The sequence below is a fragment of the Merops nubicus genome, unplaced genomic scaffold, assembly GCF_000691845.1.
Source record: "Merops nubicus isolate BGI_N331 unplaced genomic scaffold, ASM69184v1 scaffold4518, whole genome shotgun sequence".
Taxonomy (NCBI): domain Eukaryota; kingdom Metazoa; phylum Chordata; class Aves; order Coraciiformes; family Meropidae; genus Merops; species Merops nubicus.
Window position 1 is genome coordinate 4,191 of NW_008624963.1, and position 17,525 is coordinate 21,715.

Consider the following 17,525-nt stretch of genomic DNA (forward strand, 5'->3'; position numbering starts at 1 on the left):
AAAGCAGATCTGTCCCTCTTCTGCAGAGGAAAGTACCCTCTGATCCAGCCCACTTGGAGACCCATGGGAGAGCGGGCTCTGCCCCAGGGGCCAGGCAAGGGGACAAAACTCTAAACAGCTCCAGTTCTCAGCCCACACTCTTTATTCTTTCTTTCATGACGCTCTTCTAGGCTACTCTAAAGTCCCCAGAGTTAGCTAGAGCTAGTGTCCCTCTCAGCTCTCTCACACCTTCAAGATAACGTGCATGTTATGATGCGGTACACGTGCCTGTGACCCGCTGGAGAATGCCCTTGTGCACATTCATATGCAGCCTTCCTTGTGCAGACCTCCTTAGCCCCAGTAAGGCACAGATCTTCCCAGCCTCACTGTGGCTCAGGCCTCAGATCTGCCCTGCCACTGTGGTATGTTCACTCACAGTCCCAGGCAAATTTACGAAATCTCATAAGCTGCTACTACAACAAAACAGCCACTCCAGGAAAACATCAGTAACAGTTTTTAGAACAAAACTGAGCACAGACAGAATGTACAGGCCAAAATCCTGCACAGCTAGGAAAAATCTTTTAAGGGACTCCTCTATGCATTTACTGTTAAGAGGCTTGATAGAATAAAGAGAGGGAATGTGTCAATGACATTTCAGGTAAGAAATCCAAGTGTAAAGGAGTCTCTGTCCCTCAAATTACAGCTGCAGTAGACTGCAGACAGATCTTCCCCCAGCGTTTCTCCTCGCAGCGGGGACATGGGCCTCTGCTGGATCCGTCCCTAGTTTCTCTAACAAACCAGGGCTCCTGAGGTTGGGCTGACACATGTTCCACTGTATCTCCTCTACTTTAATCTTTGGGAGGATTATTAGTATGTGTCTTCACAGCAGGGAGTAGTGGAGAGACACTTTGTGGAGAGAGACAATCACCAGTGCCCCAAGGTGATAGCCTGGCCACTTCACATACAAAAAGAACCAAACAAGAAGAACCTGAGGACTTGAATGAATTTAAACAAAACTAGATATCTACCTCAAGAAGTTTGCCTAGCCTAAACCTCTGAACTTTAGGAACTAGTACGCATGCTTAATGAACTTATACATAGTAACTTCTCCTCCCAGGGGAGGCATAAAATGAAGTTAAGGAAGACATTTTTTTCCCATGAGAGTAGTGAGACCCTGGCCAGGTTGCCCACAGAAGTGGTAGGTGCCCCATCCCTGGAACCATTCCAGGTGACGTTGGACTGGGCTCTGACCAACCTGCTCTAGTTGCAGATTTCCCTGCTCACTCCAGAGACATCTAGGCTGGACTAGACAACCTTAAAGGACCCTTACTACCAAAACTATTCTGTGATTCACAACAAATACAGTATTTTAACCTTACCAGTATGCTACAAAATCTTGTTTCTGCCTTGCTCTGGACAATACTTCAGTGAAGGATCAGTCTGGTTTACCTAAATTTGAAATTCCTGCACTCTCAGAGAGTTCTCCATTAGTAAAGCAGTGAGTGTATCACAACTGGTAGAAAACAGCTCCTTACAAATTTTCCTTCCCTGCCAGTTACACTTTCAAAATTCACAGAAACTGTTTTTCCACAAATGCACAGAATTTGCACTCATAGACCCTACTGTCAGATTGCCACTGAGAAACCTCTGATGAGGCTGCAGCACTGTGTGGAGGGAAAGAACACAAAGATGCCCAAGTTCTAAATGGTGAAAAGCAAGTGAACATCTGTGCCTGCAGTGCCTACCAGGAAAATCAGTACTAGCTCATCTCCAAGTCCTTGTCTGCATGCCACATGAGCACTCATCTACAGAACACCTTTGGTTTACATTACCCACTGATACATGCAGCCAGCACACAGTCATGCACATTTTGGTTCTCAGCTGAATCAAGCCAGATTCTTTTAGTACTTTCCCTCCTGGGAACTTTCTTTTCTCAGGATTTTCGTGGGAGGCATCTGCATTGTGCCTGAATAACATAATTAAGATGCATTTGCTGTGCATCCATACGGGTGGGCTGGAAGCCTAGAAAAAAAAGTCTCACATTAGAACGGTGAAATGAAATCTCCTTCTATATAACCATCGTACATTTGTTAGTACATAAAATATATTTAATTGAAACCAAACCATCAAACCACATTGATGGAGTGTCAAATAACAGATATTTCACTTGTGTCCTAGGTGCAGCTGACAACTGTCTGCAGAAGTGACTGGAACACTTTTGGAGACCAGCAAGCACTCTAGATGCTAAGGCTGTCAGAGCTCAAAGCCTGAGCTCTTAACAAGCACATCTAAAGAATCTGGAGCTAAAGAAAGTGCTGCCTCGTTCCTGCAGCTTCAGGAAGTCACAGTGGCAGATGGACAAATATGCAGTCACTTGGATACAAGACCTTCAACTCGTATGACCAACAGTCACCTCAGGAAGAAAGATATAAATTTATCAGAGGAAGCTGTTCAGATAGAAGACTTCATGCATGGTTCCATGCAAGTTCCTTTACTTTTAACTCCATTAAAAGGGATTCCAAACCCTCTACTTCTGAAGGTCTCATTCATTTGGGTTGCTTCTCTGGTATTTCATCCGTGTCTCTTGCATAAAATTTCTGAAGGCTGGTTCTTCATGACTCTCCTCAGTAACTAGGGGGAAAAAAAAAAAAAATCTAGGTTTCAACACTATTCCAGCACTTGTTCTACTTGTATTACTGAAGAAAGTCAGGCTAGTCAAAGCAACACAAAGTCTGTTTGGTCCTCACCTGCATTACAAGGCAAAAGAACTAAGTGATCCTAAAAATCAATGGAACAGGGAAAGAAAGAAGATTAAGCCTACAAGCTATATAACATAAAAGCCACACACTGTAAGAACTTAGCAGACTGCTCCAAGACCAGAAGACACAGGAAAAGGGAAGAAAGCCAGGGACAGAAACTGTAAAGCCAAAAAGATGATGAAACATATTGTGCGTTAACCAGGTTAAGCTCCAAACATAACAGCCTGTCTAGTTTATATATGTTATACACCTAAAAAAGTAATTATTTGAATAGAAAATTTACAATTGAACTTTCACAAAGGTTAGAGAATGATTTCACTGGACTAAGCACTGCAGCTGGGCTTCTGCCACAGACTTGGACACCTCTATTTAGGTGACTGAATGTTTATTTTCTAGGCTCTCATTAGTCAATCCAGTTAATGAAATATAAAGTGTATTTCCTGACTGGACAGGCAGCTTTTGGACCAGGTCAGATCCCTTGTTCCCTTACCTTCATGATCAATGTCATCAGTATCACTCTCCCTCTCTTCTTCTTCCTCATCAAGAGTTCCTCGTGTTAGGATCAGCTCAGGGGGACCCATTGCAGAGGCATCGTCAAACCCTTGAAAGGAACATGAATGGTTCCACAGGACAGCTAACATGTGAGTGGGCTCCTGCCCCAACAGTTTTCATTTGCACATGGACACAGCAATTAATACCCACCCTAAAAGGGAAGAAAGCTGCTTTCTTCTCACATCTGTGACAGACCCAATGAGGAGCTAAATCTGACTCATCCCACAGGAACTACAGCCCCACTCCTCTTTGCTGACAGGAAGCTACGTTCACACTTTTGCTATGGGGACAGAAAAGCACTATGTGTCTTCTCGAGGCAGACTCTTCAGACAACTTCTGCAGTAAATTTAACCGTCCTAGAAAGGTACCTGCAAGCGTGTTGCCCTGCACACACACGCTGCCCATGTCCTTCCACAAGTGTTCTAGCTGGTCTCTCTTCTTTTTATTTTGAGCCTCCTCCTGTAATTACAAAGTGACACGTGGGTTCCGAGTATATTTACATCATCATCAGAAGAGTAATCTCACTCCACACTAGCAATCTGTCCCCCAGCCAGAAAGCAGAAGTTAATAAGCTGGTCTTACATTACAACTAGGGTTACAGGGAGCTTTTGGATAAACACAGAAAGCAACCTCCAGCACAATGGACTTCATGAACATTTTCAGCAGCAGTGAAGTTGTGCCTGCAGACAACTGTCCTCTGGACAGCAAGAACTCCAGGTGAGCAGAACCAATCTTGGTACCACAATTCAGTCTTTGTCATTGTCTAAGTCCAAACAGCACACTTCACTGGTGCAGAAAGATACAGTGATATTGCCAACAAACCACTTTGGCAAGGTATCCTTTAAAAAGTCTCTATAAAAATCTTTCCCAGTCATTTTCTCACTATTTGCCTGAATAAATTATTAGCACTAACACACTGAGCGATGTCTGTTTTACACAACTTCTTTATTTCTATGACAATATGCTTCACCAAATCTAGGAAAAAAAGACAGTACACTTCAGTACAGGAGTGTTTCCACACTGGGTACGGTTAGTAAATTAAATGTTAGACTCTCCCAACACAGAGGCAACTGTGTCCATAAGAGTGACCCCAAGACCCCCTGCCCAGCTATACAATAGTTACAAATACTTACCAACGTTTTCCTCAGGCGCTCATACTCTGGACGATATTCTCTGAAAAGGTAAACGAAGTGTGTGTTCAGTCTGAATTAATACACAATTTATATTAAGGAGCATCCTGGAGGTTTGTTTCTACCCCAAAAAAATTCTTCTCTAGGCTTTCACATTTGAGAGACATTTCAGAAAGACTAAGGGTACTTTTTACCCAGATTTGGATTCTGAAACCAATGGATGCAAAAATAAGTGAACTAATTTCATGAATATACCAAACCTTTCTCACAATGTCTTATTGGATAAGAAATTAAACCAGCTTGACTGAGGTCACTGTTTCACTGCTGTATATCAGCAGGTCTCTCACTCTCCTCTAATCACAGATGTGACTTCACAGAATCATAGAATGGCTTAGGTTGGAAGGGACCCTAGAGATCATTTAATCCAATCTCCCTGCCATGGGAGACTTCCTCTGCCAGTACTCGGGCCTCCTAACAGAGTTCAATGGGAACTCATACAGAAGGACTGTCCACAGACTTCCAAACTATTGTACCACTATGGGACCTCTGAAATATTTCTTTAAGGAAGTAAGGATAAATTGCAGGCGGATGCCCACTCTTAGTCATGGAATGGTTTGAGTTGGAGGGCACCTTCAAAGACTGTCTGGTTTAACCTCCTCACCACAGACAGGGACATCTTTCACTACATCAGAGTGTTCTAAATCCTGTTCAGTGTGACTGAACACTTCAAATGATGGGGCATCCACAGCTTCTCTGGGCAACCTGCTTCAGCGCCTCACCACCTTCATAGTAAAATATTTCTTCCTTTTGTCCAATGTAAATCTACCCTCTTTCAGTTTAAAACCATTGCCCCTTGTCCTGTCACTACAAGCCCACATTGGCAGCTTAGGTGAAACCCTTAACTAAGGTTGCATTATGTAGGCAGCATACCTCAGTGTTATCACAGAATAATTGTTAAGTTATGTAGTAAAACTCATCAGCATCTCCAAAGAGCACAGAGACACATTTCAGGCCAGGTGGAGCACAAATAATACCCTACCCAGATACTCCCAGGCCCATCATAAGAGCCATCAAACCATCAAAGACCCAGCTCAATGAGCCCCGAGGAACACAGAGGCACAGTGGGCAGCAGAGAATCTGAATTAAGGTCTTGGAACCCTATCCTGGCTTCTCCCAGGGCTGTCCCATGAGAATCATGGGCCCCATGGTCCAGGTGTGAAACACACCACTGTGCCTCACTGGGAGCTCTCTGGATCACCTGCCAGCACAGAGGCTGGCTGCCTGGAGGTGCAGGACACTTTATGAGATGCAGGGAAAAAGCATTTGGGGATGGCACAGGATTTATTATGGGATGTTTAGGGGTGAAAACAAAGGTGAGAAAAGGGAGGGACTTACAAGATTTGGGGAGGAACAAGTGAGGGAAGTAGAGAGACAAGGGAATAAAAAGGTCTATTTGCATGTAAGCAAAGACTAGGCAGTGTGCAGGCTTGAGGGCATGACCAGGCCAGACTAATCAAACCTGGGATCATGAAGCTGTAGCAGCTTCTCTCTGGCTATCCAATCCAGCATGACGTATTTTTCTCTAACAACAATCTGTGGTCTGGTTTAGGGATTTCCAAGTAATCCAAGTTACTGGATTTGATTTCTAATGTTATAGAGCAGCCTGGCAGTATTTCATGGGGGGGAATCCCAGAAGAAGCAAATTCTCAAAAAATAACTGAATTTCAACTTCCTCATCTACTCAGACTGCCAAACTGATGTGTGAGCTTCCCAAAGATAGAATCAGTACTGTTGGAAAGGGCCTCTAGAATCATCAAGTCCAACCTTCATCCCAACACTTCCATAACCACTAGACCATAGCCTCAAGTGCTATATCTATTCATTTTTTGAACACCTCCAGGGATGATGACTCCACCACCATTCTGGGCAGCCCTTTCCAGTGCATGACCACTCTCTCAGTAAAGAGATTCTTCCTAATATCCAATCGAAACCTTCCCTGGCACAACTTCTTCCTAATAGCATTGTAATGATTGTAGTATCATTGTATATAGAGGAAAAAAAATTACTCCACAGATTTGCTGGCTTTTACTTTTTCCCTGAAGAGTTAGCACAGACATTTAGCACTGAACAGTTCCTTTTGACTGCTACTTTTCATGCTGACTCTTGCACTTAACTGTTTTAGAAACACTTCTCTGCCCTGGCTGTGAAAAGTGAACGCCCCTTCAAATCCAAGGTACGGGCTCATGAATCAGTGGCTTCAGAAGGTATTCACTGGGTCAAGGACCAAAAGTCATCACCTTACCTCTCGTATTCATCTACAGCTTTAGAGAGCTGGACAAAGAAATCATCCAGTCCTGTGCCCAGCACAGCAGAAATACCAACCACCTATAAAAGAAAATGAGACACCAGAACTGAAGAGTAACTGAATGGGGATTTTAGGTAACTGATGGATGATCAGAGCTGGAAAGACAAAGGCAGTAGCTTTAAAAAAAACAACCAAACAAAAAACACCAAAGCTAAAAAAAATAAAATAGAGGCATCTAATGATACCCATTTAATCATGACAATGGCATAAGAGTATGCAGTAATACTTCCACTTCTGTCATTCCTACTTTCAACCTCTTCCCCTACCTGCTGGAAATGTTTGCTACCTCTGCAGTTTGGCTGGCATGCATTTGTTTCGGTTTTCAGGTTTTTTTCCTCCTTTCCATTATTTTTCCTGTTCATTTTATAAATTTTAACAGGGGGTGGGGAGCAATAGTTTTAAAAAAAAAAAAACAAAACCCAACTCTGCACCCAATCCTGTACCTCCAACCTCAATACCACACAAAAACCATAGTTAATACAATGTCTAAACATAATTAACAAGATAGGGCAATTCAAAAGAAAGATTAAGTCTTTCTTCTGTTACTTGGCTACAGACAATAACCCAAGTTCTCATTCTGAACCTAGTAAGCAGTAAGCATGACTGTGGCAGTATCAGTGTACTAGAGTTAAGGAGCCAGAGCACAATAACTGACCTTTTACCTCTCAAGTTCTGTCTAATACTTCGCATTTAGCTGAACCACATTTAAAACGTACCAAATCCAACCCAGGAACAGCAGGAGATGGAGAATTTAATCAGTTACTTTGGCAATACATTCAAAATGCACACCTGCTTTCTAATTTGAACTTGTCTGTCATTACGCTTCTGGCCACTTGTTCTCTTAAATCAATTATCTAAAAACACCTTTAACTAAGACTATTACTAGCTGTAAGAGTCGGTCAGATGAGGAATATTGTCTCAACCTTATCACCAGAGACTTGGACAATCAGGTACCCTGAAACTTCAGGTAACATCTTGTCAAGAGTCTGCAGCAGCCTGCCTGAAGGGGAGCTGCCGATCCCTGGGACGCAGCGGGGTTCCTTTGGGTACACGGGTGCAGAGCCCAGGATGGAGCCGGAGCTGCACGGCATGAAGTGTCCTGTGCTGTGCAGGGTCCTGGGACACTGCCTCTGTACTGTGCCACGAATTGTGCTGAACTGTTCTGCGTTACCTGGAGGAGCCAGACCCACCCAATTCAACTGCCCAGCTATTGTTAAGGAAGATGGATATCTTGGTGCTGATGAAGAAATCACAGACTAAGGTGACCTTTGCTCATTATGATATCATTATAATGTGAACACACACCTCCTGGCCAAAAGCTACCTGCCTCTAAGGCAGACCACGCCTCCGACACTCCTCCCTGAGCATGTGTGGTAGCTTTGCTGGAGACGGTGAAGCGTCACAGGAAGGAGGTGGAGACTGGCAGGAGCCCATGGGACAGAGGAGGAGCAAAGTGCATCACCTGGCATAAAAGATGGATCCTTAGCAACCGAACTCGGGAAGCTTTCCCCACTGAGGATCACGACAATCAGAAGGCTCAGCGGGACGCTGCATGGATCAGGGGCCACAGGGACGCCTTGGACCCGTGGTGGGAGCTATTACTCTTTTTCCCCTCTTTACCTTAACTTTCCTGTCACACTTTTACCTATCACGTGCTGCTTTATGGGCAAAAATAAGGTTTCACTGTTTGATTGAAGTAAAACACCCTTTGAATTTTCTTTTGCACTTTGAGATTGTGGTAAATGAACCATCCCATGTCCGCCAAGCTGAGCGGCCCATGGCACTGGCCAGTCCTTGGTGTCCATCACAAATATTAGGTTCTTTAAAGAAAACTCCTCCTCTTTCTCATAAGTAGTCTTAACTATTCAACTCCAAATGGAAAATTTTCCAACGCAGCCTTGCATTTTGTCAATAGTCCAGTACAAATACAGACAGTCAAGCATTCCAAAGGATTGTGAGCATTAGTCTCGGCACTGTGCTAATAATATTTATACTTTCATCGCACTGCATCACCAGCTGCCTTCTACTGTATAATCCTCTGCATGTGTCCTGCTTTCCTGTTTACTGTTCTAATAGATATGACTTGCAGATAAACAGCTGATGAGCCTAGGAAATACTTTAGTCTTGTATATAGCATCACTACAATCTATTTTGAAATACTGTGTACTGTTCCAAAGAGGGCACTTACAATATTTTTGTTTTGGCTAAACTATCATTATCTCTATGAATGGATTAATTTATTTTCATTGTGTTACTTGCAATATCCATAATGCCATTTGCTTGCTTTTTCTTAAGTAGATGCTGATGAAAAGCTGAACCCTTTTAGAACAGACTAAAAAAGACTTATGGGATCGTTAACATCCTCCAATGAATACTGGTTTCAGAGAAGCTGAAGGGATTTGTCCTTCTAAAATCTGGTAAGTGAAAGAAAAAATGCACATTTTCTTGACTCAGCAAATATACAGGATTTTTCATAGAATCATAGAATGTCTGGGCTGGAAGGCACCTGAAAAGGTCATCTAGTCCAAACCCCACACCATAAGCAGGGACATCTCCAACTAGATCAAGTTGCTCAGAGCCTCATCCAGCCTGACCTTGAATGTCTCCAGGGATGGGGCCTCCACCACCTGTCTGGGCAACCTATTCCAGCGGTCTATCACCCTCATATTGAAGAACTTTTTTCTAATGCCTAGCCTAAACCTACCCTTTTCTAGCTCAAAGCCATTCCCCCTCATCCTGTCACTCCAAACCCTTGTGAACAGTCCCTCCCCTGCTTTCCTGCAGGCCCCTCTCAGGCACTGGAAGGTCTCTATAAGGTCCCCCTGGAGCCTCCTCTTCTCCAGGCTGAACAGCCCCAACTCTCTCAGTATGTCCTCATAGGAGAGGTGCTTCAGCCCTCTGATCATTTTTTGTTTGATAATTTTTGTTTGGTTTTGAGATTCTTTCCCCTCTTCCTACATAGTAAACTGCCCAGCTGTACTTGACACTTTCAGAGCAAGGAAAATTATCTCAGATGGGAGACACTGCAAGACAGAACATTACCTCTTACCAGCCTATCTTAACTTTCTTCTGATGATTCATCACAGTACAGTAGTAAATGAATCAGACTGACACCTGGTGTGACAAGCAACTGAAGTTACTCCATGTTCAAACGAGCAAATCCTCACACCCAATGCAAGGCTCATTGACAGATTCCAGTTCAAAAAGGCAGCACAAAGCCCTTCTGCAGAGGACAGAATGGGTGAGGTTGGAAGACACCTCTGAAGATCACCCAGTCCAACTTCTCCTGCTCAAAAAGCACGATTAACTAAATGGATTGCTCAAGATCTTGTCTGAGTGTGTTCTGAGTATCCCCAAGGATAGAGACTCCACATTTTCTCTGGAATACCTGTTCCAGTGCTCCATCAGTAAAATGACAGTAATGCTTTTTTCATCTTCTGTTTAAATATAGTTCCCTGTATTTCATTTTGTGTCTGTTGCTTCTTGTCCTTTTCACTGGGCCCCACTGAAAAGAGCCTGCCTGCATCTTGCTTATATCCTCCCATCAGGTATTTACACACATCAATTATATGCTCCTTGAGCTTTCTCTTCTCCAGGCTTTTATGAGAGGTAGTAAAAAAAAAAAAAAAAAGAGGAGTCTTACCTTCAATGAACTGTAAAATTCATCCAACACTAAGCTCATGGAACGAGTCAGGTTACTGACATAGGATGTCTCTTGATTGAGGGCATCCTGAAAAGTCTCAAAGTCCTGCATCCATTCTACTGCAAAACTGTGGTCAATTATGTCAGTCTGAAAGGAGAAGAGAAAATTTTCAGGAGTAATAATGATGAATAATGAGCCTCAGGCTGTTAAGTGGACAAATAAAAACCTTCCATTTTAAACTTACTTTCAAAATCCTGACCTTTTCAAAATACTCAGCCCTGGTCTGAGGTTTTCCAAGCTCTGCTTTTATCAGACCAGCTACTTCAATACACAAAGAGAAGACAACTACCCACTCTCCCAGTTTTAAGAACGCATTTTTAAGGAAACAGTTGCAAGTCTGAAGGTTTCTATGGTTAACCAGAAAGTGACATCCAAAAACTGGATACCATACAAGAAAGTTTAATTTGTAAATATTAGATTGTATGATTGAGGTCAGACAAGAATAGTTCTCACTGAAGATCCCATCCCTTCTGGATGAGACTGGGGGTCAGGGGCTAGCTGTTAAATGCTAAAGCAGTCCTTTAAGGCTACAAGTACCTCACACCATGATGGAGGTGCATCCTCAGGCTAGTACTTACCCGCGTTCTCGCAAAAACTGGCCTATTTTTAGTGTCACTGATGTGGATCAAACACCTATCATTACACTTTGCCTACTACAATATATGGGACTTCTTCCTCAAAACAGGTAGGAACAAAACAGGCAGAACACTGTGAGACAACAGCCTGCTGCTGAGTAGAAATAAGTCATTATTAAGGTAATTGTTCTGAACAAGCAGTAAAAGTGGATTCAGTAATGAAGTTACCCTGATGTTACAAAGTTCAGTTTCCTTATAGTCCAGGGTTAAGGTGCAAAACATTTTTCAAATTGTTAGTATCATCTCTAACTTGCATGTCTGGGTGCAACTGCCCAGCCCTGATTCTTGGGTATTTGTATACCAGATGAAAGACCCCCTTCAGATTCAGTTTTCAGCTCCCTCCCCATTTCTGTTTTCTAGAAAATGTATTATTGTAGCAAGACAAAGACATCACAGTAAAGCAAACTAAACAGGTCAATGTTCCACTAGGACACAGAAACCACAACTTTGACTTACTTTGTTCATGACAACAATGAAAGGCAGCTTTGTCTTGTACAGGATGCTGGGGGAGAACAAGAAAAAAAAATAAATCACCCATTAAGAACTAATTTAACTCTTAGTAGAACAGAAAACAAGTGTATCGGGTCTGGCTGAGCTGAGTTTCCCAGGGCAGCCTCCTGGTGCAGGGCCTTTGTGCTGGGAGTCAGAAGGGTGTTGGTAGCACCCGTGTTGTGACTGCCCCTGAGCAGAGCTCACACAGCACCGGCCTGGAGCTCCCCAGATCCTCCTTCCTGCCCTTCTTGTAGATGGGTGTCCCTTTGGCAAGTCTCCAGTCATCTGGGACCTCCCCTATTAACCAGGACTGCTGGGAAACTATGGAGAGAGGCTTGGTTTTAGACTAGACAGAAGGAAGAAATTGTTTACAATGAGGTGTTGATAACACTGGACAAGGTTGCCCAGAGAAGCTGTGGGTGCCCCATCACTGGAGGTGTTCACGGACAAACTGGATGGAGCTCTGAGCAACCTGATTTAGTGAATCCCTGCCTGTGGCAAGGCAGGTTAGACCAGATGACATTTGAAGGTCCAACTCAAACCATTCCATGATTCCCTTCCAAATTAAATGTCCAAGAGAAACAGTAATCAAAGTAAACTGCATTTTCAGGTTCTCCTACCTGCAGGCATACAGCATGTTGGACATAAAGGTGATAGGGTTAGTACTGCGAGAGGTGTCCATCACATAAACAACAACTGAAGGAAAAGAGGAAGCCTGGAAACACAAAGTAGAAGATATTTTAACTAAAAGTACATATTTTCCAACAGCCACTCCTGTCACAGAGCCTCAACATGAAGTCACACAGAAAACACTTACCAAGGCCTCCGTTATGATTGTTCCTGATGCTGACCAGGTGAATACCTCAATCTGCCCTGGTGTGTCAATAATAACATACCTAATAAGAAGTCACCCCCAACAAACAGTAAGGGAAAATTAGTTAAGCACAAGGTCTTGTTCCGACTAGATTACCACAAACAAGTAACAGCAAATCACAATTGTTCTGTTACAGATCAGAAAAGCTTCTTCTAAACATCAATAAGATTTATGGGCATGCCTGAAAATCTCCTGCGTGAATTTTATAACTCAGAAGCATGCATGCTCTTCTGATGCTACTGAAGTTGAAGGCACCAATCTGACAGACACTTAGTACTGCAAACTCTTCAGAAGAACTGTTGCATATTTAAACAGTGCCTGAGAAAAAAAATGAAAGTCTAACAGAAGACAAAAAAAGCTGAACTGGAATCAGCGGACGTTTCTTCAACGTATCTGAAGAAAGTCTAGTTTATCTCTTCTAATTCTATGTCCTTTGCCACAAAGGCTGAAAACCAACTAGAAAACATGTGGAGAACCTTTTTATGATTGCATCTGGTTTTCCTACACTGATCCCAGAAAAGTAGAACTTCATAGAATATACTCACTTCGATGCATTTTGCCTTTTTTCAATAAACTTCATCACCTGATTGAAAAAGGAGTATATGTTGTATTTAGGCTCACAACAGGAAACTTTGATAGTCATTTCATGTATCAAAAGAAGGTTAAAGTCTCTAAGTTTTTCAGTGTGTGAAAATGCCCTCCTAAGGGTGGAAAACACTCAGATACTGAATAGGTCAAAGACAACCATGATTTTGTCTGTTCTAGTATCTGGCTATAGAAATCACACCAGAAATGTTGTTGTTATCACCTTTCTCCAAGAGACAACACGTTGTCTCAGTACCTTGCCTAAGTTCCCACCACAGCACTGACTCAGCATTATGGTTTAAGAGACCACTCAACCATCAAACCACTTAACCCACTTGCAGATGTGAGCTTCCCGACTTCAAAATCGGAGCATTTATGTGAAAGATCTCCTAGTAGACATTGTGCAACAGAACAATTATGTACAAAGACTAAAGAGTGTTCTGTACATGTGGCCTCTAAATTTTACTTTTAAAAAAGCTGAAAAATTGAAAACTCTCAAGTGAAAGCTAACGCATTTTGGCTGCTTTGTAAAACGTGGTTCTGTATGGAAAATCCTCTAACTCCAAAGAAATACTACAAGGCCAACCAAACACAGTGCCCTCTGAGACTCCAAATAAACAAACCCTCAGTCTCCCAGCACAGTACCACACAGGAACAACCTCATACCTGATCAAATCTTGTAGCAAAGAGATTGAGAGAGGTCACTATACCACCATTCGGGCCGAGGCCGTATCTGGATGCTTCATTTAGGAAGGAAGATGATTATGCAGACCTCAGGGGGCTCCTTTTTAAATTCTGATAGCAGTTAACCATGTACAACACACAATGGATACATTGCAGCAAAAGACAACACCCCTCACACACAATTATGTCTTTTAAGTGATGTAGCAGCATAACAAATACAAAGTGGTGCCTCTCTTGCCCGAACGGCTATGGCTGACCAAAGGAAAAGGAGCCACACCTGCCCTCCCCCTGCCACTATTCAAGCATCACCATTCTGGACAAAGAGAAGATAGACATAAAAGCCATCTTTGTCTTTCCGACAAGAATTACAGCACAGACAGTAACTCAGGTTTTAACAATGCCCTGAATGCCCTTAAGAACTTATACTTTAAAAGATAATTAAGATTTCTTGCACAAATGAATTTTTAGCAGAATTTAAATGATAATGGAAATGAACGTTGAAAAGATACTTGAAGTGCCAGCTTGAAGATGAAGAGTTCTAAATCCTATTCCATGCATGCAGATCTCAATACTAATTATGTTCAAAGAAGCAAAGAATCTTTTTCTTTTCTTTAACAGCACAGGAACCCACACTGATCCATCAGTACACAGTGTCTTCTGAGGCCACTGCTCTCAGTACCCAAACACAAGGCCGGATACCCTCCTTAAGCACTACTTAATGAGATGTTTAAACTCTATCAATGGCTGACAGGCACAGTAAAGCAAATCATGCCCCTACACACCAAACTGAACGGTAACTCTACAGCAAACAACAGCCCAAATCAAGAATCCTATCCCACCATCTTTATTCTTATCTAAAATATTAAACTCAAAGAGTCATACTAGCAAATCAAATCCATACACTGTGTGTATTACCTCAATCTGCATAAGCTGTTACTCAACACAGAACCTCTGTGGAAGTGCCATCATTTTAGTGTAACATGCCAGCAGTGTGCCCAGGTGGCCAAGAAGGCCAACAGCATCCTGGTCTGGATCAAACATGGCACGTCCAGCAGGAGCAGGGGAATGATTGTACCTCTAGACTTGGCACTGGGGAAGCCACAGCTTGAGTATGGAGGTCAGTTTTGGGCACCACAGTACAAGAAAGCCATTGAGGTGCTAAAGCAGGTCCATATAAGGGCAACAAAGCTGGGGAGGGGTCTGGGTAACAGGGCTTATGAGGAGCGGCTGAGGGGACTGGGATTGCTTAGTCTGGAGAAGAGGAGGCTGAGAGGAGACTTTACTGCACTCCACAACTACCTGAAAAGAGGCTGGAGTGAGCTGGGGGCTGGTTTCTTCTCCCAGATAACTAGCAATAGGATGAGAGGAAATGGGCTGAAGTTGTGCTGGGGAGACTTAGATCGAGCATTAGGAAAAATTTCTTCACTGAAAGAGCGGTGAAGTATTGGAACAGGCTGCCCAGGGAGGTAGTGGAGTCAGCACCCCTGGGGATGTTTAAAAAACATGTTGGCGTAGTACTTCAGGACATGGTCAGTCGTCATGGTAGTGTTGGATTGATGGCTGGACCTGATGATCTCAGAGGTCTTTTCCAAACTTAATGATTCTATGCAACTGAACCGCAGTCACCAAAATACTGAGCAGCAAAAGCCAACAGTCCAATGTCTCTGAGATTCAGACACACAACAGTGGTTTGAGTATGGTCTAACAATGTGGAAATCATTTTCTCCACCTACTACAGGCAAACAGGAATTTGTATATTTGATGATAACAAATGAAATTAAACTTGTTAGCATAGGGGGAAAAAGGCTGTTGGCTTCCACAAAGAAAGATGCAAGCTCTTCAAAAGAACAGAAAAAAAAAATACATGAGCTGAGTACCTGTTATTTTTAAAAATGTACTGCTAGTCAGAATCACTTTTAGCGTGGGAGAAAATTACCTAGGAAGTATCAAATCTTGTGGAACACACATTTCTAAACTCACAAGAAATACGTAGTCAAGAATTTCTCACCTTCATGCAACATTCTGCATTACTGCAACCCTCAATTTTTCCTGCCCCTTTCATCATAGTGTGTGAAGTGACAGACCATTTTCACAAAATCTGAGAATTCAAATATTGTTACCTAGACAAAAAAAGGATACTGTTTCATGACTTCTTTGTACTTCACAGTGTCCCTGATATCTAGAGGAGGAAGACATATAAATAGCTTTAGCACATGACATTTGAAATGTCCCCTTTCATCAGTTTGCTGGTAGGTGAACATCCTTTTTCTTGCAAGTCTCCTTCTGCCTTAATAACAGATCTAGCACCAAGAGGAAAAACCTCCCAACTAGAGTAAATAAAGCCTAACAGGTTAGATAAGCTGTCAGCATACATATGAAACTAAATGTAATTTACCTGAAACATCACTGATTTATCTATTTAGCAGTAACTGTCTCAGCTGAATTTCATTCTCAGCTATCAACACCCAATTAACGAAGTTTAGATATCTAACTGTATTACCAGGGATCCAGCACTGGAACAGGTACTCCAGTATTTAGCTGACTTCAACAGAACAGCTTCGGTGTCCACACTGCCTTCTTGTCCTCTGCAGAGGCAGGCTGACAAACTTGAGAAACTGAGAGATGTGACCCCCATAAACCTAACAATTCTGCCTTCTGGAATGACTAAACATGAGGTTTGTTTTATTCTTAAGGTATTTGCTCTAAAATTCATCTCTCTTAAAGTGCTTTCAATAAGTTACTTGGTAGCACGTACTGCTACTGCTGTTCTGGTTGTAGGGAAACAGATTGAATCTGCTGACAAAGGAAAAAAACACAAGAACACAAAGACACCAAATCACACCAACATCTGTAAAAAAGGTACAAATGTGATGGAAGAATGCCTTTGGTCCTAAAAAATCACATGTTAAAGATAGCAGGAGAAAGGAGTTTAAAAAAAAAACAAAGTTAAAGACCTTGTGTTAGGACGTGGAATCTCAAATACAAATGACTCAGCCAAACACCTTCACACATCCTGCTCCCTCTGCCCCGCTTCCCGAGAACACGTGTGCCCTGGCTGGGCTGGGACAGGGCTGGTTCTCCCCCGCAGTCTGGCAGGAGCTCTAACCGGGGCACACAGCCAGAGCAGCCAGGGGGTTATTTGCTGCCATGCTGACCCCGTGCCAGGGTGAGCATGGGGCTGGGTTCGAGTGGGCTGGGGGGCAAGGGCTGGTTCTGGGCCAGAAACGCTGGAGATCTGTTTCCTTTGTACCCTTTGTTATACCTATTGTTACTGCTGTTGTTTACTCTTCCTTCTGCATTGTTGTATTAAATTCTCCTTATCTCAGCCCATGGGGGTTTGTATTTTTCTCCCTTTTCTCCCTCTCATTTGGGGAGTGGGGGGTGAGCAAGTGGCCAAGTGGTGCCCGGCTCCCTCCTGGGGCTAAACCACCACAGTCTCTTTGGCACCCAATGTGGGACTTGAACCCACAATCCTGAGATTAAGAGTCTCATGCTCTACTGACCAACTCCCACCTGACTGCAGGTAAAAACCGACTCTATCCGAGCCGAACCAGGACAATGTGGAAAGCCACACACCAAAAATAGGCTGATTTATTGCAAACCGTGCTCGCTTTCTGCTGACGGACCCCCTGGCCCACGACCCTCCCATCTCTCGCACCACCCGTGCCAGTGCTCGGCCAGGACTCACCAATGTTGGCAGGGAAGGGTAGGTCATGCACGGCAGGGTCCAGGTTGATGACGTAGGGGGGGCAGTGCTGCCCGTGCAG

The 17,525-nt window shown here is 43.2% G+C and overlaps 1 protein-coding gene across 1 annotated transcript; it reads right to left on the reverse strand.

The window, feature by feature from the left end:
* Positions 1-2,458: 2,458 nt before the first annotated feature.
* GPN1 (GPN-loop GTPase 1) lies at positions 2,459-17,519 on the reverse strand. The gene is made up of 13 exons (XM_008945500.1): positions 17,447-17,519; positions 15,898-15,937; positions 13,741-13,807; positions 13,035-13,072; positions 12,433-12,511; positions 12,236-12,330; positions 11,580-11,625; positions 10,429-10,575; positions 6,723-6,805; positions 4,424-4,463; positions 3,659-3,749; positions 3,229-3,339; positions 2,459-2,610 (listed from the first exon to the last, which is right to left on the reverse strand). The coding sequence occupies exons 2-13, from the start codon at positions 15,903-15,905 to the stop codon at positions 2,522-2,524; spliced, it is 894 nt and encodes a 297-aa protein (XP_008943748.1). The 5' UTR covers positions 15,906-15,937; positions 17,447-17,519; the 3' UTR covers positions 2,459-2,521.
* Between the last annotated feature and the right edge of the window lie 6 nt (positions 17,520-17,525).